The 27,568-nt window shown below is 48.1% G+C and overlaps 1 protein-coding gene across 2 annotated transcripts in view; it reads right to left on the reverse strand.

Moving 5' to 3' along the window:
• Positions 1-26,189, reverse strand: part of LOC136831354 (dnaJ homolog subfamily C member 25 homolog) — a 102,201-nt gene extending 76,012 nt beyond the window's left edge. Inside the window, exon 1 of one of the 2 annotated variants that reach the window (XM_067091674.1) lies at positions 25,983-26,189. In XM_067091674.1, coding sequence (XP_066947775.1) covers positions 25,983-26,082 — 100 coding nt within the window. In that variant the 5' untranslated portion in view covers positions 26,083-26,189. The remainder of the gene's footprint in view (positions 1-25,982) is intronic. The other variant, XM_067091675.1, reaches the window with a different exon arrangement.
• Positions 26,190-27,568: the final 1,379 nt, after the last annotated feature.

The following is a 27,568-nucleotide window of genomic DNA, read 5'->3' on the forward strand; positions in this document are numbered from 1 at the left end:
CAAGGGAAAAGGACAAACCCCTGAGAAGGCTTATATCATCTTATTTACGTGCCCGATACCCAGAGGCATATATGTGGAGCTAGTTGATAACCAGCCCTGTGACTTGTTCCTCATGAGTTTTAGAAAATTCAGTAGCAGAAGAGGTTTCCCAGCACTCATGTTGAGTGGCAACACCACCACGTTTGTAGTGGCATCAGAATACCTTTAGACCATGTCGGAGAATCCCAGGGTAAAAGAACATCTGTTAGATATAAAGTGTAACTGGAAGTTCATTCCAGTGAGAGCACCATGGTTTGGTGCTATATGGGAAAGGCTGATAGGACTTCTGAAGTCATGCCTAAAAAAGATCGTAGGCCAAGCCTTGCTCAGTTTTAAGGAACTGACCTGTGTGCTGGTGGAGCTGGAAGGAATTATCAATGACAGACCATTAAGTTACATGCTAGGGGATTTGAATCAGCTGGAAATTTTAACCCCTAACCATTTGATCCTTAGACGAAAGCTCAAGTCCTTCCCAACAGAAGTAGTAAATTGAGAAGAGATCTCCGGTGACCTTACCTATGGATGGAGAGAGTTCACTGAGAAAAGATTCCTATACATATCCAAGTTGTGTGACGACTTGTGGAAGAGATGGGAGAGGGAATATTTAACAACGTTGAGAGAGACCCATCAAGTAGGAATGGAGCATGGCTCTTGGCCCAGGATAGGGGAAGCTGTCCTCATTCATAACGAGGGGCCAAGGAGCAAGTGGAAGTTGGGCCAAGTGATCGAGTTTCACATGGGGAGAGACAAGGTCCCAAGAGTGGCTACTCTAAGAACGGCACATAGCCAGCTTTTGAGACCTGCAATTACGTTATACCCCCTAGAGCTGTGGCAGGAAATAAGGGAAACTAATCCTCCGACAGATGACATTCAGTCATGCACCCGCCCGAGAAGGAGGATTGCTCAAATAGCTGCAGAGGCCAGAAAGGCATTAATAAGAACAGGACTATTGTAAATAAAAAGGCATAAGTTTTCTCTTGGGGAGTATGTGAAACTGTTCGACAAGAGGGATTGTACTTCTCCTTCAAAGTTGTGGGTGTACAGTTTTATGTATTCTCTTTAAATTTATGTAAAGTGGAAATGCGTATTATGTAGAAGAAGGACATTATGACTCGTTGTTTGTATTTAGTAGTAAAAAACGTTGTCTTATCAGTTTCGTATGTTTGATTGTAAGTATACTTGTAGTATTGCTTAACTACCGGATTGGTTGTCGCAGGGTAGTTAGTCGAAAGCTTGGTTTCAGTTAAAGACGGCCGTGAAGTCAGTCGCTTCATAGCTTTAACATAGAGTGGTTCAAGAATGCAGTCATAATTGTTGGTGTCTACAAATCCAATTAAGTATTCCTATTCCTTTTAAAGTGCATTTAGGGAAACTTTCTTTAGAAGATATGCATATCGAAGTGTAAGGAGAATTTCTTGAAGTGTACTTTAGATGAGGGTAGTGAAATAGAGACTGTGCTTACGCCAGTCTAACTGTACATCAAGCTAGGAACAATTGAATACGCCAATAGTAAGTTAATATTGTTAGTTTAGTTAATATACACAACGCAATGAATTAATATAATCTCAATTTAAACTAACATAAGAGTGAAGTAACCTGGGTTTCGTAGCATAAGACTTAGGCTACAATTTGGGTCAGTACGTTTCAGATCGTTTAGGCTATACGACAACAATGACGATTTGAAATGCTACACTTATTCTGAGTGGGTCGGAATAGTTGTAAACTAGTCTATCCACGGTGTTCCCAACCATTTCCACGGGTCGGTGCAGTTCCCTCTCTTGAAGAGACCACTTCTGACACTACCAATCGTCCTAGTGTCACTCCCCAACCTAGGTCCAATGCATCGGAGAACAATGAGAGGTTCAGGTTCGGATGAGATAGGAACTTCCCTGAGTGGAACCTTCCTTCTACAAGCCACCACTGAAGATCTTTTATTTCCTGTGTGATGGGGAATACGAAGGAATCTGGGAGAATAGTCTTGCTCCAACTGGCCCTCAGAAAGAACTGCAAAGGCCTCGCATGCAGTATCCCCAAAGGGATGAACATCTCTATGGTGGAGAGTCCCTAGCAGGCTCATCCAGTTGTTGGCTGAGCAGGTCTGAAGACTTAGAAAATGACGGACTTTTTGGGTGCACGATAGTATTCTCTTCTCTGATGGAACAACCCAAAAAGCCCAAAAGTCTATCTTCATCCCCAAATAGACTATCGTCAGAGAAGGGATGCGTACCACACCCCACGCCCCCGCGAACAGCTAAAATCCGCAAATACTTAGAACCCTTCTAAAAACACTTAGAACTGCCTATTTTGATGGTTCAAACACAAAATAAAAATAAAATGCTTATACAGGTATTATCCTACTTACGTTGGGGTTAGGTTCCAAAAAACCATTGTTTGTTGGAAAAAACATATCTCCAATAGAGCCTAGCCTACACTAGGATATTTGGTACCATGTATACATATATGGTAGCCTACCCTACACTATAAATTATACTCTATACATAAATGGTATAGTAATTATTAATATCAACTATTTCTGTAGGTTCATGCGGAGTGACTTATAATAATTCAATACAAAGAGAAATTGAATAACAAACAAGATTTAGCTTAGCCTACACTATGGTATATCGTATACATATGCGTTAGCCTAGCCTATATTATACTGTACTCTATATTCACATATCATATTAAACAAACATCAACATAAATATGCATATTTTCCATGGATCTTTTAAAATGTTATGCCTTAATTCACTGTATCCAATAATATTGTATATATTTGTATTGCTTTTGTATTATATACTGTGATCATAGCGATCAATGTTTTGGTTTGGAAATCGATTACGCAGTAAGCTTATTTCGCTTTATTTAATTCAGTTTAGAGCATTTTTCTTGCTTCTAGTTAGCGTAAATGAATCTCTCGATACTATATTTATATGGGGCAAGGTTATTTTTTGTTATATGAAGTGTTTTTAAGTCGAAATATAACTTAAATACGTCTTGTTGTGAAATTAACGTGGCTATTTTTTTTTGCTAATAGATGACGTTGGCCATTTGGGGGCGTTTGTTTTGTGTAAAAAAAAATTAAGATTTCGTTCGCTATTTTCACTTGATTTCATAATAACACAAGCTTTACGTATTTATTGTTTATCGACATAAAATTAGCAGTAATGTGTTCTTTCATGCCCAGTAGTTTTGATTAAAATTGTTTCTCTCTAATTTTAATTATGGTCGAGTTTCATCCATGTTGCTGATGCATGATAATTTATAGTCATTAGCAGCTTGAACATTGTTTTCTCAGCTTCAGCTTCAACTTGCAGCTTAAATTTAGCAGTGTATTTCCTTGCCAATCTTATCCATGCTAGATATAGGTATATATAATGTAAAAATATATTAGTCCTACTCTACTTAACTTCATTTGTACTACAACTACAGGTAATTGTGTATTACCGTACGATGGTTGAAATACAAGCAAAAGGGCTGTTGTTACCTGATTTGGTGACAAGCAACAACAGTTTCTCGGTCTGTTGTTTATGGCTGTACACATCTAAGCAAGAGTATAACGTTACTAACAATACTTTTCTCATTCTCTTTTACTTTTTTAACTAGAAGATGGGATAAAGAGATGGATGAAAAGAAGTTGGTCTATTGTGATTTGGTGTCTCTCGATGCCTGATTGTACGCTGCTGCCTGCGCCCACGCGAAATTTAAAAATATTTTATAAAAATACTCTCGTATCGGTATTAATTACTTACCCCACTGCAAAATCGAATTATCGTAAGAATTATCGTAACTTGAGCACTACCTGAGTATTTTAATTTTATCACAAAAGGTGCGCTTAGTCATGAAAATTAGATGAAAATACAGTAATTAGTGAATATTTCTCAGTGAAAAATACCGTGAATGGGCGAATTTTCAGCGAATAAGGTGTATATAAGTTCCACAGAGAAATCTGCAACTAGGTGTCCGCAAATCGTGAGACCGCAAATACAGGAGGTTTACTCTAGTTGGGACTTTTCCTGGTTGACTAAAATGCCCAACTCCTGGGCTAACTGTAGGGTTTTAAGAAGGTCCTCTGTGCACTTCTGGGATGATGATTGCAGGAGCCAGCCATTCAGATATAGATAAACTTTCATGCCCATTAGCCCTGGTGAAGACTTGAGGGGCTGTTGGCAACCTGAAGCATAGAGTCCAAAATTGGAAAACTTTGTCGTGCAAGAAGAATCTCAGGAATTTCCTGGAATCCCAGTGTATAGGGGTATGAAAGTAAGCATCTCTCATGTCTATCAAGACCATCCAATCTTCTTGGGAAATTGCAGCGAGAACTGAGCTGTTCATCTGCATCCTGAACTTTGTGGTTTGGACACCGAGGTTCAGACCACTTACATCCAGGACCGGCCTCCAACCCACTGAGGTTTTGGGGACTACAAAGAGGCGGTTGCAAAACCCCTCTAATGACAAGTCTTCTATATATATACAATGTCCCATAGTGTAGGCTAAGCTAATTCTTGTTATTCAATTTCTCTTTGCACTGAATTGTCATAAGTCACTTTGCATGAACCTCCAGAATTAGCTGATATTAATAATTACTATACCATGTATGTATAGAGTATAGTGTAGGCTAGGCTACCGTATACAGTATGTATACATGGTACCGAATACCCTAGTGTAGGCTAGGCTATGTTCAAGATACGCTTTGGTATTTCTTACGTTTTTTCCAAAAACTATGGTTTTTTTGGAACCTAACTCCATCGTAAGTAGGATAATACCTGTATAAGCACTTTTAGTTTGTTTTGTGTCTGTTTGAACTATAAAAATAGGCAGTTCTAAGTGTTTTTATAAGGGTTCTAAGTATTCATGGGTTTTAGCTATTTGCAGGGGGGGTACACATCCCCCGTGAATACAGGGGGTTTACTGTAAGGAATCTCCTAAGAAGGAGTCAGGAGAGACTTGTCTCGATTGATGAGGAGAGACAAGTCCTGGGCCAGGAGCAGGGTTCTGCGAATGTCCTCCGTACATTGAACTCTTGAGCAGGAATGCAGTAACCAGTCATCGAGGTATAGAGATCTTTATCCCTATCAGATGAAGCGACTTTGTGAGGGAAGCCAATACCCTGGTAAAAACTTGAGGGGCTGTCAAGAGACCAAAACACAGGACCCGAAACTGGAACACCTTGCCCTGGAACACAAACCTGAGGTACTTTCTTGAAGCAGGATGAACTGGAATATGAAAGTAAGTGTCCTCCATGGCAAATGGATGCTAGAATTGACTGGTTTGTTTCCATCTTGAAGGCTGTCTTTTTTACCAAGACATTCAGTGATACATCTAAAACAGGTCTCCAGCCCCCCCAAAGACTTGGGAACTACAAAGAGACGAAGAGACGATTGTAGAATCCCGGAGAATGACTGTCCTCTACTACCTCTATAGCCTCTTTCTGAACAAGAGACAACCTCTAGCAAGAGAGCAACAAATCTCTCTGAGCCAGGAGAGTAAGCTGCCAATGTGACAGGCTCGCAGACTAGAGGAGCTTTGTTTTCAAAGGGGATAGCATAGCCCTCCTTCAGAAGAGACACTATCCAGGATTCCACTCCTGTCTGTTCCTACCATTCCCAAAAGAGAAGGAGCCTTGCTCCTACCTGAGTACAGAGGACTGTATCATCACTTCTTGGTGAAAGATTTAGAGGAAGACCTCTTGATTGAATGCTACGCTATGGGAAACGGGTACTTGTTCTTGTCCTAGTGTACAGTCTAGATCGGGAGCTCCGAAAGGGAGTAGTCTGCAGAGGAGTTGAAGATCTGGGTGGAAGAGCAGACGACTCCTTAGGGAGTCTCGCAGATTGAGAGAGCAAGTCCTGAGTGCTCATTTTCTGCAGGTCAGAGGCAATGTCTAAAACTGTAGCCTGAGGAAAAAGATGCTTCTTGTTCAAGGGGGAGAAGGGAAGAGCCAACCTCTGAGATGGAGTGACCCCTTTCGATGTAAAAGAACACCACAGTTCTCTTTTCTTAAGAACATGCACGGCATAAAGACCAGCCAACTCCTGTGCACTGTCACGAATACCTGTCAATACAGGAGAGCACTCCTAAAAGGTCTGAAGAGGAAGCTTGGGGCAAACAAGAGCAGTCTCTAATCTTGTGAGCTAAAGCGCTCACTGCCCAGTCTAAGAAGCTCATTACCTCAAACACTTCAAAAATCACAATTTTTGAAAGTAAACTGTATTTTTCCTAACTATACAAACCTGAGGTCCTTTACATTAGGAATTACTTTCAGCATATGCTGGAAATGGCCGTTAAACTCTTGAGCAAGGTGGTTAGGCAGTAACTACCGTCAGGCAAGCGGGAATACCCGCCTGCCTGGATTTAAACATTCCAGTTTGCCTTTCGGTCCAGGTTCAGATTGAGGGGTGGCATGAGGTGGGGATAACATGTAATGTAAAGGACCTCAGGTTTGTATAGTTAAGAAAAATACAATTTACTTTCAAAAATTGTGATTTGTTCCGACACAATATACAAACCGTCGGTCCTTTACATAAGGAAGACTCACTGGTTGAAGGGAGGAATATGAGTGAGTCTCCTGAACTGACTGGAGTTCTACACACCTGGGCTACTCCTCCTGGTCGAAAGGGCGAGGAGGTACTCGCTCCATGCCTCTGACATATTGATCGGAGTGTAGGAACTGTAAGATCAAATGTCAGATACTGGAAGAACCTAGAGTCGGAGGCAGTAAGGAAAAGCCGAGATAGGGTTCTCTTATTGCCAGTCTCTCCTTCCTTCCCTTGCTAGGGGATGGAGCTGAAACTGCTTCTATGATTCTAGAAGAAAAATAGAACGGGTGCTCGATGTGTTGTCTTACCGCATCAGCGCCAGATCCAGCAACTATTGGTTCGAGTCCTATTCTCATCCAGAAGGAGAAGTAGGAGGACGGGGAAGGAGGAGGAAGAGAGGCCAGTCACTCTCAGTATCCTTCTCACTTCCAGAACCAACACCTTGGGTGAGATGCTACCTGTCCTCTTGAAGGAGCTGGGTAAGACAACGCAACTTGTTGAGCAGCCACCACAGGGCCAAGGAAAAAAGGTTCCAAGGGCCTGTGGGCAAGACCACAGGAAGACTAGTGTGGTCTATGAGACCACGTCTTGCTTCCAGACCAACAGAAACTTCCGGAATGCGAGGGATGGACCAAGCCATTGACCTTATGAGCTATCGGGTGGAAAGTACCAGTATCATTGTTGCCAGCTGCCGAGTAATTCCTTCGATCGCTACACGAAGCCAGGAGAAAGATGTGTCCTTAAGACACTTCTTCCTTGGGAGAGAGTATATACTAGCAAAATGTCGACGACATCCAGGTTAGGAATGTCAAGCCTTTCGGAAAGTACCACAGCCCCCTAATAGGACAAAGTAACGAATGATCAGGATCATTGACACAAAGTCTAAGGAGGAGGGGAACAAGGACGACTCGAACCCGATAACAGATGCCAATGGATTCAGAGTCCACCTACGACATCTGAGAAGGAGTCGAGGTATGATCCCCATCCCTGTTCTTCCATCTTCCACGCCAAGGCCGTAGCAAGATGACAGATGGTCCTAAGAGGGCACATCTTGATCCGATGACTCTCGTAAGGACGCGTGCAGAGCACGGGACAGGAACCCTAAATGAGAGCCACATGCCACCCAGGGAACAGTTCCCTGGGACAGCAAGACCAAAGAAGCTTCTCGTCCGTAGCTAAGTCTCGACTGAGGAAAGGAAGGCTACTTCAGATAGAAGACTAGGTTGCAAGGGCCTACGTTCTTCACAAATGAAAGGGAGAGAAGCAACCCTCAGCAGAGAAGAAGAGGAAGTCCAGACTTGAAGAGCGACTCTGACCCGAGAAGAAGTTCCGTCAACGACACCCACCAGCGAAGATGGATCCAGTCCCTGGGACAGTGTTGCAGAGGACTTCAAGAGGTATCCAGCTATATTCGTTGCCGCTCGGCAAGAAAGCCTGTGATTGCAAGGAAAGCTGGAAGGTCTCTCAGTCCTGAACACACAGGGATGTACTGCCTGAAGAACAGATTCTTGTGTAACTGCTACAGGAGGCTGGGTCAAGCAGAACTCTTCTCGGTGCCTCAGATATCAGGTCGGGCGAAGGGCGACATCTTCCAGCATTTGTCTGTAACTCAGGGTGAGCAATGCTTGTGAACCCCTAGCGAAACAGCCAAATATGGAGGGAAAAACGTAGATATCGATTTTTTCCCAAAAAGACAGCATGCCTCACCGCAGCAGCCCCTGGATCTGGTATGAAGGAGTGAGAAAAAACTAACAACTTGTTGTGCAGGGAGGCAACAGAAAGACGGTAGGGGTTTCTCAGAGGAGCAGTATCTTCGTGAATCTTCGTGGAGAAAAGAGCGAGCAGCACGTTCCATCCCGATCACTCAAACCAGAGGCCAAGCTCACCTACCAATACATCCCCAACGGGAATGCATCTGGGTAATTGAGCTGTTGAGTGTGCTATAGAACACTCGAGTACCTGCAAATGTCGATAGATGAAACAGGAGGAAAAAATGATTCCCTCTTTGTTTGTTGACAAATGCCACTACAGTGGTTTTGTTGTTCAACGAAACCACTGATTGTCGCAAAACTCATTCTGAATTCTCGGAAGGCCAAAAGGCTGCCTTGAGCCCAGGATGGTGATGAGAAGGTGCTAATCGTCTTGGTCACACACCTTCAAGCCAAAGTGTTACCGGCGTGTGCCTATTCCTCAACTGGTGAATCCGTAAGTAGACAAACGATGTGAGGGGAATATGCAAGCATATTCGAAGGTTCCCTCCAACCAAGCATTAGCCTAACTCTTTCCTCATACTTCGAAGAGGAAAGAAGGACGGAGGAATGGAAGCAGACCTCCATTCTCCACCATGGGGAAGCTTCTGCAAGATGACATCATACAGAGACAATTAGCTCTACCCGGGCTGGCATTTCCTGAATCGGGAGCACGGGAAAGGTAGCGGGATGGAAGTCCGATGAAAGGAATTGCAGAGACCTGAGGGAAATAGATACTTCTCCTAAAGGAATCCATTCCCAGGTCTTGGCAATGTCGTTGCCAGCTCCAGAGACTCAATAAGTATCATTTCATCCAGGCATCAGCAGTATGAGAACTTCTTCCCGGTCGGTACTTCTTTCTCTCTTCCCTTCTTCCCTCCTCCCTTATGGAAAAGAGGGTGGAAAGAGAGACAGTTATGTGCACTTTCCTAGAGGGGAAGAAGATGGCTATGTGTTCCGCAATCTTATTCTGAAGCCTGGGACTTCTTAGGAGTTGAGGGGGGGCTGGCTTGAACTCAAGGTCAAGTCGAGATGACTAAGACCCCAAGGTCTTGGCCATTGCCCAAAGGACAAGGCAGTGCCCTGGTATGAACCTTGATTACCGAGGTATCTGGCAATTCTCTGAAAGGAAAAGGCAGAACCAAGTAAAGGTTCGTTCCTAAAGGTCGAGCCAACTCAGGACTTACGAAACCAGAGATCTGAATTGGGACAAAGTCCTTCTTCTAGCACCAGAATTGCCCACAGAACTGCAGTTGGCAAGACCCTCCGAGGCAAGAAGAATTCGTATTCTGTCGAGGCAGGGGAGAAGCTTGGTGTCTTGACCTGAATGAACTCCTCCTCCGAAGAAAAGAATTCATCTGGTCGAGAACGCTCTTGCAAGCAAGGACCGCGGCGGTCCCCAAAACTCTTGGCCCCTCGGGAACTGCAAGGGTTGCGAGTGATGAAGATTATTCATTGGGGGAGCTGTGGTCCTGTCCCGGGGATCCTTGCGCCGACAAATCAGCAAAGTTCTCCGAAAAAACGAGGGCGATCGCAACTTGAAGAGGAAGACCCTCGCTGTTTCCGAAGCATGAAACTCCTGTACCTCTCCCCTTAGAGGGAGACCTTGACAGACCCCATGAAACCCTCCTCGGCTACCTGGTTGTACTACGAGAGAATCAGGGGACCGACACCCAAAGCACGCCAGGCAGCCGAACTCCGAAGATAAGTTCGTCGGAGCTCTCTCTGTCCATCTTGCGCCTCTCGGAACAACCGAGAGGGAAAGAAAACAGGTGAGGATAAAGAGTACCACTACCTGTCCTGCCAGTAAGACCAGCAGGAGAGGTGGAAAGTGAGCAATAATCAACCGAAGGAGATTACTGCCACATGGGGGAAGGACAGCGCTTGTGCCATGTCAATGCGCTTTCCTGGGAAAAGCAAGCAGAAAGCTCACTTGAACAGAGCTGAGAACCCGATTCGGAAAAACCAAGTAGGGCCGAGCCGAGACGCACCGAACCATGCCAATCACGCGAACGCGATCCAACTGGGTGGTATGCAGTGGACTGGGAGGCAGGCGGGGCAGACTGAGCTGAGCCAGTCTCGCAAGCACGACCAGGGGCTGGGTGGGGCGGGCAAGCTGAGTGAGCTGAGCCGAGCCAGTCTCGCAAGCGCTACCAGGGACGGGCGGGGAGGGCAAGCCGAGCGAGCCTAGCCAAGCTAGCCTTGCAAGCGCGATCAAGGGCTGGGTGGGGCGGACAAGCCAAGCGAGCAGAGCCGATCGCTCTAACACGATCGGCACTTGACAGGAAGGAACTCGTGAACTAGCGCTAGTTTCCCGAACTCTAAACTCCTTCGAGGCCGAGGCCCTTTGAGAAGAAGGTTCAAAGGGGAATTCTGTGTCTGCTATCCTGCATGCTCGAACCCTAAGGTTCAAGACAAGAGGATGAAACCCGGCCAAGCAACCACAGCAGCTGGCGGGCAGTATCGAGACACCTGGCGTCTTGGCACCCAGACACCTGGCACCTCGTACCCAGACATCTGGGTGTCTCTGCACTTTCTCTCGTCAGAAGAGCGCTCGTGATTCATAGAATTCAAGCGACCCACGAGACTCCCAAAATTTGGGAGCAGCTGCTTTCAGTTTCCTAAGAAATTGAAAAGAGCCAGGCACGGAACCAGTCTTTGACGCAGACTTCCAACACTGGCAACAAGGGTGTGACCTCAAGAGGCTGCAAACGCCAGATCCCAGAGGAGAATGTGAATCGGTTCCCGCCCTCGGGCGGGAAAAGTCAACGAGAGAAACTTGTCTCCCGGAAGAGAGTCAGTCCCTTAGAAGCCCTGCAGGACTCCCGAAGGGAATCTCTTCCCTGCTTCTTCTGGTGTTCAAACCGATAGGATCGAGGCACCAGGCTGGGAACCCAACCGAGCACTGGTAAGCACTCGGGGAGCGCTTGTGGTGCTGGCAGGAAGAAAAAGTATACCTTAGTTTAACCAGACCACTGAGCTGATTAACAGCTCTCCTAGGCCTGGCCTGAAGGATTAGATTTATTTTACGTGGCTAAGAACCAACTGGTTACCTAGCAACAGGACCTACAGCTTATTGTGGAAACCAAACCACATTATAGAGAGAAATGAATTTCTATCACCAGAAATAAATTCCTCTTATTCTTCATTGGCTGGTTGGAGATTCGAACGCGGGGCCAGCAGAGTGCTAGCTGAGAACGGAACCCACCCGCCCAATGAAGAACTTTCTGGAGCAGAGACACCTGGGTGCCAGGCTCTTTGGGAACACTGCTCCCGAACTGGGCAGGGGAGAGTACTCTCCAGACCAGATCAGGATACTCGATATTCCATAGAATCTCGAGCACTCAGTTTCTTAACCCGAAGGTCAGGAAGAGCCAACAAGAGACCCACTGTCTCCTCAGGAGGAGGCAGCCCTAGACATCCAAGGGCATCAAGGGTAAAGAAGCAGCCTTCCTCTCCTTCGATCGACGGAGGTCTATCCGGATTACAGGACCCCATTGGACCTTGGGAGAGGAAGGGAAGAGGTAGCAGAAGACGAAATCGAAGATAAGTTGAAGACGGCGGCGGCTACTTCTACAGGGCGACTTCCTTCACCTTCACTCATACATCTTCTACAGGCTGGTGGGCACGAAATATTGTAACCTCCAGAGCAGCTAGGCAGGAACACAATGGAAGCAGCCCAGGACACGACCACCAGGAGAAGCAGCAGGGACGATCAGGGGAGCCAATGCAAGAGCTACGGCAGCGGTTCGGAAGGCAGTAGCTACCGCAACGGCCAGGAACATCGCTTCCACAGGGTGACTTCCTTCACCTTCACTCCGACAACTTCTACAGGAAGGCGGACATCGTAACCTCCAGGACAGCTAGGCAGGACCACAACGGAAGCAGCCCCAGGCACAACCACCAGGAGAAGCAGCAGGCACGATCAGGACAGCCGATGCAGGAGCTACAGAAGCGGTTCGGAAGGCAGGAGCTACAGCAACGGCCAGGGACGTCACATGAAAGTCACCAGTAGTAACAGGAACAATCAAGGGGGCTGCAGCAGGAGACCAGGAAGAGCCGCCCAGACTGTCGTCGAGTTAACAGGAGCACAACACAGGAAACATCAGGAGCAGATGGACCACAGATAGGTCAGAGGCAGTGCCAAGGCATACATGAAGGCCAGCAATGACAGCGATCACTCCACATCGGCGGAACAGTGTCGAATGATCCCGACGTGAAACTGTCATTCCAACCAGGCACTGTGGTCGGTCCTGAAGCAACAGTGAATGAATGTCGGGACTCCATCATGCAAGATATCCCCCGAGATATCCAGCCAACTACTGCTGTGTCTGCGATGCTCACTGTCAACCTGAAAGAAAAAGCAAAGATGATTAGTAGAGGGAGACTCCTCTCACTGAGCGGAACTGCCCTACGCAGTGAGAGGAGGTACCCTAGAAGAGGTCGCCCGACTGACCGGCCCCTTCCGCCTCGCGGTCTTTGCCCGACGAGCAAGCGAAGAGGGCGAAGGAGAGAGATCTCTACCAAGGAGAGATAAGGAAGAACCTACGGGGAGCGAGAAAGACAGAGGGGAGGCCACCAAGGGCACTGTGGAAGCAGAACTTACAGACAACGCCCACAGCCTCCCACCCGCCCCGCAACCCTCTAAGTGCAGGCCACAAAAACAACACTCAGCAAAAGCAGGAAGGAAGAAGTCATGCCCTTGTACATGGAGGGCAGGAGCCCAGGGTGGGAAGCGAACTCCTACGTCCCGAACAATGTAGGGGAGAGAAGATATTATGTCCCAATCTAATATAACAATTTTTAAAGTAAATTGTATTTTTCCTAACTATACAAACCCGAGGTCCTTTACATTAGGGATTACTTTCAGGCGTAGGCTGGAAACAGCCGTTGAACTTCAAACAAGGTGGTTAGGCAGTTGACTACTATCCGGGGGGCGGGAGTACCGCCTGCCCGGATGTAAACATTCCAATTTGCCTTTCGGCCCAGGTATCAGATTGAGAGGTGGGCATAAAGTGTAAAGGACCTTGGGTTTGTATAGTTAGGAAAAATACAATTTACTTTAAAAATTGTTATTTGTTCCGACATAATATACAAACCTTCGGTCCTTTACATTAGGAGACTTACTGATTGGAGGGAGGAATCTGATTAAGTCTCTATGAGCTGACTGGAGTTCACCACCTTGTCTTCCTTTCCTGGTCGTGAGAGCGAGGAAGGGAAAAAACTGCCTCTGACAAAAGATTGGGTTGTAAGAAACGCAGGATCAGTTGTCAAACTTCTGGGTCCCTTTGCATGAAAGGGGAAAACGTCAATTCATGCAAAGTAGGCTAGGAAGAACTTGACGTCGGATGACATAAAGGCAAATAAAAGCATTGGGTTTGTCTTATTGTCATGGTCTCCTTCCTCCCCTTGCAAGAGGAAGGAGTGGGGTTGCTTCTATCAACCTGAACGGAAAAATAGAACGGGAGCTCCCGTTGGGTGCTTACCTGCATCGACCGCCAGATCCAGCTTGTAACGGCACATCCGCTCCCTGCCCGTGGGAAGAGAGCCAGGATGGGGAGAAAGAAGGGAGGCCAGTCACTCCACATTCATTCTCCCAATCACAACCATACAACTTAGGCGAGATGCAACCTGTCCTGTTAGAGGAGCCGGGTAAGCTACACAACTTGTTGAGCAGCCACCACAGGACCCAAGGAAATAGTGTCCAAGGACTTGTGTGCAACATCCTGGAGGTAGAAAGGAGGTGAAAGTGGTCTGCTGGGACCACACCCCCGCCTTCAGCACCTGTGACACCGACATATTCTTCCGGAATGCGAGGGATGGACCAATGCTGTGGACCTCGTGAGCTCTCGGACGAAGCGTACCAGTGTCGTCTTCTCCTGCAGCAGAGTACGCTCTCCTTATCGTCTCACAAAGCCAGAAAGAGATGGTGTTCTCGGACACTTCTTTCTTGGTCGAGCCAGTACTAACGAAGAGTCGTCGACACTCAGGCCGGAGGTGTCAAGTCCTCTTTAGATAGCACCGCAGCACTCTAACATGACACAGTAGCATCTCGTCTGGTTCATTACCTACAAAGTCCTCTAGGGAGGGGATCGTGAAGGACTCGAACCATGCGTCAGGGACCGAAGGATTCTAAGTCTTCGCTACGAAATCTGGGACGAAATCGAGCGTAACTGATCCCCATCCCCTCAAGTGTTTAACGTCAAAGGAAAGTCTGTGAGGTTCACCAACTCTCTTCGCCGATGCCAGGGTTAGCAGGAAGACGGTTTTGGGGGTCAGATCCCTGTCTGACGACTCTCGTAAAGGCTCGTACGGTGCATGAGTCAGGCTCCTTAGGACGAGAGTCACATCCCAAGCAGGGGCCTGAGATCCCTGGGTAGGCAAGACCTTTCGAAGCTTCTCATTAGTAGAGATATCTCGAAAGAGATGTCTACTCCCTTCAGCCATAAGACTAGGCCAAGTGCGGCATGGTAGCCTTTCACAGCTGAAACGGAGAGAAGCTTCTCTCGGCAAAGGAAGACGAGGAAGTCCGCGACCTGCTGAACAGTGGCTCTGACCGGAGAGATACCCCTTCAACGACACCAACCACAGAAGACGGACCACTTTCCCTGGTATACCGCTGCAGAGGATCATCTGAGGTACCCTGCCATCTCCGTTGCTGCGCAACACAAAAAGCCTCTTGCTCGCATGAGATGGTGGATAACCTCCAACCGTGAAGACACGGAATGCACTGCCAGGTGGAACCGCTCTACGTGAGGTTGACGCAGCAGGTTGGGCCAGGGGGGAATCTCTCTCGTCGCCTCGGAGAGGAGAGCTAGCAGGTCCGGATACCAAACGGCCTGGGGCCATTTGGGTGCCACCAGAATCATTCTGAGATTCGGGGTGATCAGCATTCGGCTGATCACTCAGCGAATCAGACAGAACGGGGAAGAGGCTTATACGCTGAGGTTGTCCTACAGGTGCTGGAACGCGTTCTCCGCAGCGGCTCATGGGTCCGGCATGACAGAACAGAAGACCTGGAGCTTTCTGTTGTGCTGGGTGGCAAACAGATCGATGGCTGGGCACCCCCACAGGTCGAACAGCCTTTCCACTATCTCCTGGTGGAGGGACCATTCAGTCCCTACCACCTGGTTCTGGCGGCTGAGCTTGTCTGCCACGACATTCCTCTTGCCTGGAATGTACCTGGCTGACAGCTCTACCGAGTGAGTCGTGGCCCACTCGTGCACCTGCATCGTCAACTGATGAAGCTGGCAGGACACCAGGCCCCCCTGCTTGTTGACGTATGCCACTACTGTGGTATTGTCGCTCATCAGTACCACGGAGTGTCCCATCACTCGATCCTGAAACTCTTGGAGGGCCAGGAAGGCTGCCTTGAGTTCCATGATGTTGATGTGAAGGTGCTTGTTGTCTCGGTGCCACACTCCCGAAGTCAGCAACTCCTCCAGGTGGGCGCCCCATCCCTAGGTCGATGCATCTGAGAACAGAAGCATGTCCAGAGGGGGAGTATGCAGGGATACTCCTATCAAGAGGTTCCTGTTGTCTGACCACCAGCGAAGGTCCTCCCTCACCTCCTCGGAAAGAGGGATGAGGAAGGACTGGGGGTCTTGGGACTGGGACCAAAACTCCTTTAGTCTCCACTGAAGAGACTGCAGGTGAAGACGCCCATGAGGTACTAGCTTCTCCAAAGACAAAAGGTGACCGATGACGACTTGCCATTGCCAGGCTGGCTGCTCCTGTTGACAGGAACAGTTGTGCTGCCTGCCTGAACTTGCTGATACGAGAGTCCGAGGGGAAAGACTTTCGCTGCCACCATGTCTATCAGTATGCCCAGGTACTTTATCCTCTGCTTGGGGGTGAGATCTGACTTCTCGAGATTTACCACGATCCCTAGATCCCGGCAAAACTCAAAGAGCCGATCCCTGTCCTGTAGCAACTGCGAGCGAGAGCCCGCCAGGACTAGCCAGTCGTCGAGATACCTCAGTAGACGTATCCGGTGCGAGTGGGCCCAAGCTGACACGAGAGAGAAGACTCTCATGAACACCTGGGGAGTGGTCGAGAGCCCGAAACGAAGTGCCCTGAACTGGAAGACCGTCTCCCCGAGGATTAAGCAGCGGTACTTGCAAGAGGACGGATGACTGGGTATTTGGAAATACGCATCCTTCAGGTCCACCGTAAGCATGAAGTCGTTCTCCCTGATGGAGGCCAGCACAATTTGCGCTGTTTCGATCGTGAACCGAGTCTGGCGAACGAAACGGTTCAAGGGAGAGAGGTCTATGACCGGTCTCCATCCCCTGAGGCTTTCTCACGAGAAAGATGCGGCTGTAAAAGCCTGGAGACTGGTCCGACACGACTTCTACAGCACCCTTGCTCAGCATGGCTTGCACTTCTTGCCGTAGTGCGGTGTCCTTCGAAGATCCTGGTACATAAATTTGGAGATGGACCGGAGAGTAGGTGAGGGGAGGCCGAGACTCGAAGGGTAGTAGATATCCCTCCCGAAGGACATCCACTATCCAGGTCTCGGCTCCGAGTAGCTACCATGTTGCCCAATGGCTCGACAGGCACCCCCCGAACTTCGGCAGCTGTTGGGGGGGGAACGCCACCCCTAGCATTTCCCCTTCTTCTTCTTCCCTTTGCCCCCTTTACTGGCTTGGAAAGTGGGCTGAAAAGGACGGGAAGGACCCCCCCTTCTCAAGGAAGAAGGCTGGGTGTTTCCCCGGGACCCCTTCGAAGACTGGGACTTCTTAGGGGCCGAGGAAGTGCCAGCCTGGCCCAAAGACCTGGCCGCTGTGGAATGCGAAGACCCGGAGGTCTTGGCCACTGCCTGGTGGACAAGCCGGTCGCTGTCATCGGCCCGGCGTTTGTCTACCGCGGCATCCACCAACTCTCTGGGGAAGAGAGAGGAGGAGCCCAGCAACGGTCCATTCCTAAGGGCGATAGCTGACTCGGGACCTAAAGACCTGGAGAAGCGAGAAAGAACGGCATCTCTCCGCTTCAGAACCAGGTTTGCCCACAGGTTCGCAGTCTGCTGGGCGAGGTAGGAAATAGCCCTACACCCCCGACTGGCACAGTCTCCCAAAGGCAGAGTCCTCCCCAGGTACGATGACGCCCGAGGAAGCAGCTACCTTCGATACTGTGAAGGACCACAGATCAAGCCAGGAGACTGCTTGGAAGGCTGCCATGGCGGTGGCTTCCAGGGTTGCAGCTTCTTGCTGAGTGAGAGAGATACTCTCTACAGTGAGCTGCTGCAACATCAGACCTGGATCCAGATGAGTCAGGTCCGGGTCAACCTGCTTAGTCAGTAACGCCCCTTCAGCTGGAGTGTAAAAGTGCTTTTGGCGAGGCAGGGGGGGGAGGGGGGAAGAAGCTTATCCGAGCGGCCCGAACGCAGGGAGCTGTCTTGCCCAGACACAAGACTGTTCACTTGGTCGAGGACCCCGTCAGCAAGTGTGGACCACGGCAGTCCCACCGAAGCCTTGGGTTCCTTCTTGGGTCCCCAAAAGGATTCGAGGCACGACACACAATCCACAGAAGAGGCCATGGTCCCTTCCCCGAGGTCACTGTGCTGACGAATCAGCGCAATAACCTCTGCAAAAGTCCTCTGTATCTCGGGGGTGTCCGCATCCTGGGGCAGAGGACCCTCGAGTCCTTCCAGAGTGCGGTCCTCCCGATCTACTCTCCCTGCAGGAGGGAGAACCTCGGCAGACCCCCATGATCCTTCCTGGACCACGCGGCGCAAGACCTGGTCGAGCCAATGACCGAGCCAGGTTTGTACGCCCACGAGGTAGAACTCTGAGGAGAAAACTCACCAGAATTCTTCCTATCCGACTCGCGCCCCCTGGAAGGAGCCGAAGGGGCGGAGGGGACAGGCGAGGAAGATCAGGTGCTCCCACTGGCTTTGCTGGCAGAACCAACAGAGGGAGTGGGCCAGGAGCGGTCACCAACCCGCGGTGGTGACGGCAGCCCGGGTCGAGGAGAGTGCTTTAGCCTAGGAAAGCAGTCTCCCGAGGAGAGCGGAGCGGCTTGCGCGAGCCGAGTGCTCGCCTCCCCCGAGCCAGGCTGGCTGTGCGGACGTGGCTGGGGACTGGGAGGAGTAGAGCGCGCGTCTGGCTGGCGCGAGCTTGCGCTGTCCTCTAGGTGCGCCCCAGTCTTCTTCGAGGCCGTAGCCTCTCAGGAAGACTGAGCAGGGGACCTCTTCTCCGCCTCTCCTGGCGTTCGGGGCTGAAGCGCTATCCCGAGAACCTGACTTGGCACTCACAGGAGTGCCAGCAGGAAGAGCCAGGGCACCTGCATGCCCAGGTTCTTTCTCTTGCCCCTACGCCCTGGTCTGTACAGCTAGAAGTTTCTCCCGTATCAGCCTGGGGTACCCGGGTCTCCTTGGGGACCCGGGTACTCGGAGCAACTCGCATACGAGTGTCCGACGTGGACTCGCTGCCTTAGAAGCAGGAATTTTCTTAGGCACAGCAGGGGGGTCTGCACGCCCTTGGCTCCCGATGCAACTGAGCCGGAGGCCAGGGCAGCAGTTCCCTGATCCGAGGATCGGGAAGAGCCGACGAGAGATCCCACCACCTTCCCTGTGGAAAGAGGCAGACCCTTAGAAGTCTCGGTGCAAGACTTCTTTGGGGGGGGAGAGGCAGACTTCTTCTTCTTCAGTCGCGAAGCCTTGGAAGGAGAAGAAGAAGAGGCAGCAGACGAAGACGATGATGATGAAGACGAGGACGAAGATGACAATACCTTTCTAGACCTCTTCTTCATCTTCTTCAGAATTGCCGTCAGATTCCCAAACCAAGCGGGCATAGCTGAAGACTCAGGAACAGAAGGAGGGGCTGCAGCAGAAGACGCATCCCGGGTAGAGACTGCGGTGCTTGGGCCAGCACTTACCTGGGCGGGAGCAACCGCGTGTCAGTCAGGAATGCAAGTAGGCGGGGCCGGGAATGCAGACACGGGTGGTGTGTGGGTAGCCAGGCCGGGCCGTGCTAGAGTCGAAGGAATGGGGAGAGGAACAGACGAAGTGCCGGGCTGGATCGAGAAGCATGGAACCATAGTTGAAGTCGAGCCAGGGTCAGCAACGGGAGCAGCAACAGTCACATAAGGGAGGGTTGACGTCACCATGTAGGAGGGGCCAGGTCAAGTGAACGGGGGCCAGGAACCCAGAAGGCAGCGGTACTGCATGATGCATGGCAGGGGTAGCCAATACCTGGGTATCCAGGTGCGAGGCTACCAACACCAGAAGCTGAGTGAACCCTGACATGGTGACCAATGTTGTGGTGATTGTCGTTGCAGAGTGAGTGGTCACTGGAGTGCTGGAAAGATGTGAGACCAGTCCCTCCAGTGACGGTACGCAAGGTAGGCCCAGGTGTAGCCAGGTTGATGACAAGTCAATTGCCTGGCTATCCAGCCCGAGACCTGAAGCGAAAGTCGGGTTAGTTTGGGAAGGCTCTACCTGCTCTGGAGGAAAAAAACCCCTCCAGAACGGGAAGAGACCCCCGAGAGGATGTTCCGGTCCAACTCTCCCCCGCGCCCTTCCACAACCGATGAGACGATTGAGGAAGGGGAGGGGTAGTCCTCACCCAAAGGAGAGGGAGCAAGAAGGGGAAGCTCGCCGGGAGGGAGAAACGAACCCGACGCATTCGTCACCACTGTGGTCGTCGGGGGCGTATTACCCTCGGACGACTCCTTGGTAGGCTTACGACGGTAATGTCTCCTCCCCTCAAACTTCCTCTATTGCTCAGGGGACCAAGAGCAACACTCACCACAAGGAGCGTCGCACGAACACGCGCCCCCTGCAAGATGGGCAGAGAGCGTGTGGGTCCGTGTCGACGCTAGACCTAAATGAATTACATTTCTTCCCTCCTACCCCGGGACACACACGCTGGGGATAGGAAGGCTTAGAAGGCTTGTCCATAATGAAATTAATAAGAAAAAACAAAGATTTTCCACCAAAAAGTGACGAAAAAAGCAGTCAGGCAGAGAGCGTAAAGACAACGTCCGCATGCTACGACGGCCGAAAGCAAAGAAGCATTACCACTCGGTTATGCTTCTCTAAATACAGCCCAGGGGAACGACGGCTTATGCAAGGTTTTCACAAATCGTGGGTTTGTATAATAAATATCAAACAAACATAATATATATACAAAAAGATCCTACCGGGATAATAAGAGCTTAACGACAGTCAGGCAGAGAGATCCGAAACCATGTCTGCAACACATGTCGGCCGAAAGCAAACTGGAATGTTTACATCCGGGTAGGCAGGTATTCCTGCCTACCTAGCGGTAGTTACTGCCTAACCACCTTGTTCAAGAGTTTAACGGCTGTTTCCAGCCTATGCTGAAAGTAATTCCTAATGTAAAGGACCGACGGTTTGTATATCGTGTTGGAACAAATATTCTTTAAAAGATGGGCAAGCTCCGAAGCTGAAAACATACTTTTGGCCGAAGTGAAAGTTGACCTCCTGGCCAAGTCCATAAGACCGGAGAAGTCTTTCTGAGAGGAGGCAGAGACTCCCAGGGAAGGAGCTTCTCCCATAGCACAGAATCTATAACTCAACCTAGACAGCTTGGAGGGCAGAAAACAAAAAACTGCTTTACCTTGCTCTCTCTTCTCCACAAGCCACCCTTCTACTTTGCTCAGCCCCTTCTCTGAGGAGGAGAGAACCAGTTTAGGTAACTTCGAAGAACCAGCTGAGTGAACTTACATAAAAAAAAAAGAAACAGGAGAGGAGGGAGTTGCTGGCAAAAAGAGGCTTGGAAAAGTGGCTAACAGGAACCTCAATAAAGCAGAGTACACAGACGAAGTAACATCCTGATCCGCTATGACCTCTTCTTCAGAAGAGACAGAAGAAAGGGACAAGTCCAGGGCGTCTGAGATGACGGAGGTGCCTTCTGAAGCAAACTTAAAATGTTGTCTAGCTTGCTCTGGATCGGATCAACTGAAGGAGAAACACTGTCCGAGACAACACTAAGATAAGAAGGTGGACGAGTGGGTGTCACTGAAGGAGCGAGAGCCAAAGACGAAACTTGATGGCAAACAGATACCAGTGGGCACTCATCTGCAACTGGGAGCTTAGGCGCTTCGACACTAGCTGCTGGGCACTTGGGCGCTAAATGGAGTGCTGAGACTGCTGGGCACACAAACCATGATGAAGAGGTTCCCTTGTATAATGAAGAACGTCTACGCGCCACAAGGTGCCTCGGCACCAGACTATGATTGTCATCTGATACTGAAGAGAATTGCTCCAGGCTGTCTCCGTGACTGCAAGAGGGGTGCGCTGAATCCTTGTTCTTCTTACAAGGCATGGGAGAAGAGATTGCGAAGTCCGCTGCAAGCTTTTTTAGGGAGCGTGATTTGAATGGGGCTAAAATCCTCAGAGCCGGAGGACATACTATGAAGGTTCACTAAAAGGCCTTTCCAATGGCCTTTGGTTGCAGTCTGGGAGTCATCAACAGACTGAACCGAGGGGGCAACTGCTCGGGGGCAGACTCCACTGAACTCTCTTAGGCTACCAGTTTGACTCCTCCCAGGTGCTAGGGAGTATGCCAGATACCTTGAGGAGAATCAGTGGGCCGAACAGCCACTTCCTCCACTGCCACTGCATTAGCACCGGGCTCTACGAGGCACTCTGACTCACTTCTATCCATAAGCACTTTCACTGATGACGCTAATTTAGCGATAGATTGCACGATTAACTCAAATTGCATATTGATTTTCAATTCCAGGCTGACCATGGTGTTGGGAATTGGAAACTACAGGAGAGGTTTGCACAGGTAGAGGAGATGGAATTGGATCAGAAGAAATTACAGGTGCAATTGCATCCGACTTAGCAGATGAATCCTGACTAACTAAGGCTTTACTAGTTTCCCTAGCAACAGGTTTTCTCTTCCTATCCCTAGCCAGTTTCTTAAGATGCGAATCTAAAGTCTTCCACTTTTTTTTACCCCATTCACTACACTCGTCAAATCTCAAATCAACTGAACACGTTTGTCCCCTACACTGAATACAAATAGTGTGAGAATCATAAGATTCCTTAGTAAGTCTCGTATTGCAGCCTTTGCTACAATGCCTAATACTGGAACTACTACAGTAGTCCGGAACAATCAGTAATCCGGCACAAATTTCGGCTAGAGTAATTTCTAATGTTTCCACACTAATTTTCAAATTTCCCGGGTCGCTGCGCTAACTCGCTCGCCAGCCGCTTCGATTTGGTGGCGCAGTGTGCTGCATCAACAAACTGGTAGCCTAGCCTACATTATACTGAACTCTATTCACATATTAACAGTATTATACAAACATCAACATAACGAATGTGCATCTTTTTCATGGATCTTTTAAAAAGTTATGCTTTACTACATTGTTTCCAATTGCATATATTCTCATATTGCGTTTGTATTATAAATTGCAATCAATGTTTTGTTTTGGGAATCGATATCGCCGCATTTAACCAAGTTCAAAGGACTTTTCTTGCTTCTAGTTAGCGTAAATGAATATGGAGTTTATTTATTTGGGACAAGGATATTTTTCGTTATACAGTGTTTTTAGGTCGAAATACAACTTAAATAGGTCTCGTTGTGAAATTAATATAGCTATTTTTTTGTTAATATATGACGTTAGCAGGAATCACGGCTGGCCGTTTTGGGGGCATGTTTTTTTTTGGTAAAAAAAATCAAGATTCCGTTTGCTATTTTCTCTTGATTTCATCATAATACGAGCTTTACGTATTCATCTTTTATCGGCGTAAAAAGAGTAGTAACTTGTATTCTTTCATGCCCAATAGTTTTGATTAAAATACATTCTCTCCAGTTTTATTTACGGTTGAAGTTTCATCCATGTTGCCGATGCACAATAATTTATAGTCATTAGCAGCTTGAATATTGTTTTCTCAGCTTCAGCTACACCTTGCAGCTTAAAGTTACTGTAGCAGTATATTTCCCTGCCGATCTTTTCTCCAAAGCGAACAAGGGTATAGTGTAAAAAATATTTCAGTCCTATTGTACAGTACTTAACGTCATCTGTAACATAACTACAGTAATTGTGTATTACTGTACGATGGTTGAAATACAAGCACAACAGTTGTTATCCGATACGATTATTAGCAAAACAACAGTTTCCCGTTCGGTTGTTTATGGCTGTACACATTTATGCGAGAGTATAACGTTACTAACCATACTTTTATCATTCTCTTTTACTTTTTTAACTTGCAGATGGAATAAAGAGATGGAGGAAAAGAAGTTGGTCTATTGTAAGTTGGTCTCTCTCGCTGCCTGCGCCTGCGTGAAATCTAAAAATATTTCCTAAATATTTTCGTATCGGTATTAATTGCTATCCTCATCGTAAACTTGAAATATCATGTCGAATTATCATACCTCGAGCACTACCTGTATTTGATATTATTAACCAACTTGTACTGATTTATGGGATATTTTAATTCTAGGATGAGGTGCTTAGCTACTGGGTTTCATGTATTCTAGCCTAATAAATGGCTAATCCGGCACCCTCTAGGTCCCAATGATGCCGGATTAGTGATGGTCAACCTGTAGTGTCAGACATCATGAAAAAAAAAAACCACAGACAAGTCCAAAAACAAGCAAAAGTCGTAAACCAATGATCAAAACTCACCTAACACTAACTAAATTGTGCCACAAGGCTACGAAAATAAATACTTCACCAATCTTAGATGAGAACAGACAACCAGCAAAGTATTAATTTCAAAATTCAAGCTGCTGCCAACCACAGTACTTCAACAACAGCCAACAGAAACACATTGAAGCTCTTTGCTATGTTGTACCTATTCTTCCCCTGAAGGTGGGTGGGCCAGGTCGCCATAACCAAAACAAACTAGCGTGACCCACAATTTCGAAATTTTAAGCTGCCAGTTAAAAGAAACTAATAGCTATGCTATGTAATTACTGGGTAAGTTACTTATATAAAAAAGGCAAATTTCTCATATCGCACCTGTACTGCATTATGTACGCCATTTTCGGTTGCTTGGTCAAAAATTGTGTTAATAATAAGTGCTATCTTCGTGCAGCCATCTTCTTTACACTTACCCTCTGCCCTGCCTTCAGTGTTTTGTTTACTTTACAATCAATAAACTAAAACAGGTTTCAAAAATAGCCTACTGTATGCATGGAACAAGTACTGTATGCCACATTGTAACAAATATGGAATGAGAGTGGCTTAGAACATCATAAAAACCACAAAAAGTGCTACAGTAATTTTATACAAAATTATAAAGCTTTTGCTTTTTGGCAAATTAATTTCTCTATGACTTACGGCAACCTAGGTCCAGTTACGTTGGTGGTTCAGGTAAGATCTGGTCCCAAGGTTATGACGCATTCTTGTATTTCACTTAATGATTACTGCGGTGGGGTTTCACCTAGGTCAAGTATGACCCAGCAGCCTAGGTCTGGTTAGGATGAACCAGTGTATTTCAACAGGTCATCATTTTATTGCTGCACACAAAAAACCTGGTTTCCCAACTACGGTGCCCATTATTATTAGACAAAGGCAGCACAGAGTTATTACTAGACAAAGGCAGCACAGACAGTAGAGGTGACCACATGCACATGCAGTTAGTTATCTGTCATCTCTGAATCATGAACTGGCATCTAGAACCAGTTCTGGGTTCTCTTCTCAATCCCAAAGTGGAAGGAAAGTCAGGTTATTTTGTCTCCCTTTACTTTGGTGGAGACATTTCCTTGTCCTGCCAAGGATTCTATGGGACCTGACAGTGCCCAGCCAGTAGAGCCCAAGAGGGCTGAGAAGGAGAGGCAATCTGGCATGATTATTGGGTCACTGACAAGATCTACAGGCTCCTAAAAGTAACGAGAAGGACTACTCGTCACTTGGAGTCCTCTACTGAGAGTTCACACAATCCATTTGGTTGCCTCGGTCCGTCTGTGCCTGGAGAGTGAACCCACTTTCCTCATCACTCCGCCAAGATGCTCCCCACCTTTGACACGGCAGCAAAAACTACATCCCATAGGTGGACAAGGCAGCCCTCTACAGCTAGAAGCATCAGTCTGAAGGTTAACAGGCAGCCTTCGGTGAGGATAGCTTCAGGTGGAGGGGATTTCTTCCTCCTCCTCCTCCTCCTCCTTGCTACAACACAGTCAGATTTGTGGTTAAACACGATGGAGCCCCATCCCTTTGGGGGCGTCTTTGGATGCCTTTGGGGGCGTCTTTGGAGAAGGTGAAGCACTTCTGGGAATTGCTGGTGTCGGATGGCTTTCCTCACAGCCGTCTGCGAAAGCTGTTTCCTACCTAGCCTAGGCTCCGCTCAACAACAAATAAATCTCGCTGCATGAATGGTTACAGTTTTACTCCAGTTATCAGCCTGCAACTTGGCTGAATGGCTTCAGACAAAAGTTCAATTCAGTCTAGGCTACGTAGCCTACAGCATCAACGCATGAACAGCACCAGGCCACCATCCTACGACTAAAATCGACCTGATGTGGTCACTGAAATTTCAAGGTGGAATTCATGAAACGAGCGTCGGTAACTGTCTTGGGGTGTAAGACCTGCCCTGCTCTCTGTCACTGTGTCGTTTGAATTGGGGCATCACCACCCGGCGGTTTGGTTGTGTAGCCTACTTCACACGAGTCTAGCCTCGGTTTCTTTGCATCGTTCGCTTCCAGGAAGTTTGACCAATTTCGATACTTACGATCATAGCAGTTGCTCTCGCCGCAGTAATAATCCTCGACGGCTGCATCTGAACCCTGGAACACCACGCAAAGCGAGCAAATTACTAGCAAACGCCACATCCCGCAATCTCTGATGGTAAGTCCTCTCAGTCAACAGGGTTCCACTGCTGCTAATCGTCTGCGACTGCCAGCTGTACAAAACATTACTTTCCACTACACTGGATTAGAGTAGATCTCGAGTGTCAAGAAAAGCTCTCTCTCTCTCTCTCTCTCTCTCTCTCTCTCTCTCTCTCTCTCTCTCTCTCTCTCTCTCTCTCTCTCTCTCTCTCTGCACTAGAATAGAATCCACGAATAGCAAGAAAGGCTCTCTCTCTCTCTCTCTCTCTCTCTCTCTCTCTCTCTCTCTCTCTCTCTCTCTGCACTGCACTAGAATAGAATCCACGAATAGCAAGAAAGGCTCTCTCTCTCTCTCTCTCTCTCTCTCTCTCTCTCTCTCTCTCTCTCTCTCTCTCTCTCTCTCTGCACTAGAATAGAATCCACGAATAGCAAGAAAGGCTCTCTCTCTCTCTCTCTCTCTCTCTCTCTCTCTCTCTCTCTCTCTCTCTCTCTCTCTCTCTCTCTCTCTCTCTCTCTCTTTCTCTCTGCACTAGAATAGAATCCACGAATAGCAAGAAAGGCTCTCTCTCTCTCTCTCTCCCTCTCTCTCTCTCTCTCTCTCTCTCTCTCTCTCTCTCTCTCTCTCTCTCTCTCTCTCTCTGCACTAGAATAGAATCCACGAATAGCAAGAAAGGCTCTCTCTCTCTCTCTCTCTCTCTCTCTCTCTCTCTCTCTCTCTCTCTCTCTCTCTGCACTAGAATAGAATCCTGAATAAAAAGAAAGGCTCTCTCTCTCTCTCTCCTCTCTCTCTCTCTCTCTCTCTCTCTCTCTCTCTCTCTCTCTCTCTCTCTCTCTCTCTCTGCACTAGAATAGAATCCACGAATAGCAAGAAAGGCTCTCTCTCTCTCTCTCTCTCTCTCTCTCTCTCTCTCTCTCTCTCTCTCTCTCTCTCTCTCTCTCTGCACTAGAATAGAATCCACGAATAGCAAGAAAGGCTCTCTCTCTCTCTCTCCTCTCTCTCTCTCTCTCTCTCTCTCTCTCTCTCTCTCTCTCTCTCTCTCTCTCTCTCTCTCTCTCTCTCTCTGCACTAGAATAGAATCCACGAATAGCAAGAAAGGCTCTCTCTCTCTCTCTCCCTCTCTCTCTCTCTCTCTCTCTCTCTCTCTCTCTCTCTCTGCACTAGAATAGAATCCACGAATAGCAAGAAAGGCTCTCTCTCTCTCTCTCTCTCTCTCTCTCTCTCTCTCTCTCTCTCTCTCTGCACTAGAATAGAATCCACGAATAGCAAGAAAGGCTCTCTCTCTCTCTCTCTCTCTCTCTCTCTCTCTCTCTCTCTCTCTCTCTCTCTCTCTCTGCACTAGAATAGAATCCACGAATAGCAAGAAAGGCTCTCTCTCTCTCTCTCTCTCTCTCTCTCTCTCTCTCTCTCTCTCTCTCTCTCTCTCTCTCTGCACTCTAGAATAGAATCCACGAATAGCAAGAAAGGCTCTCTCTCTCTCTCTCTCTCTCT

The sequence above is a fragment of the Macrobrachium rosenbergii genome, chromosome 48 (genome assembly GCF_040412425.1).
Source record: "Macrobrachium rosenbergii isolate ZJJX-2024 chromosome 48, ASM4041242v1, whole genome shotgun sequence".
Taxonomy (NCBI): domain Eukaryota; kingdom Metazoa; phylum Arthropoda; class Malacostraca; order Decapoda; family Palaemonidae; genus Macrobrachium; species Macrobrachium rosenbergii.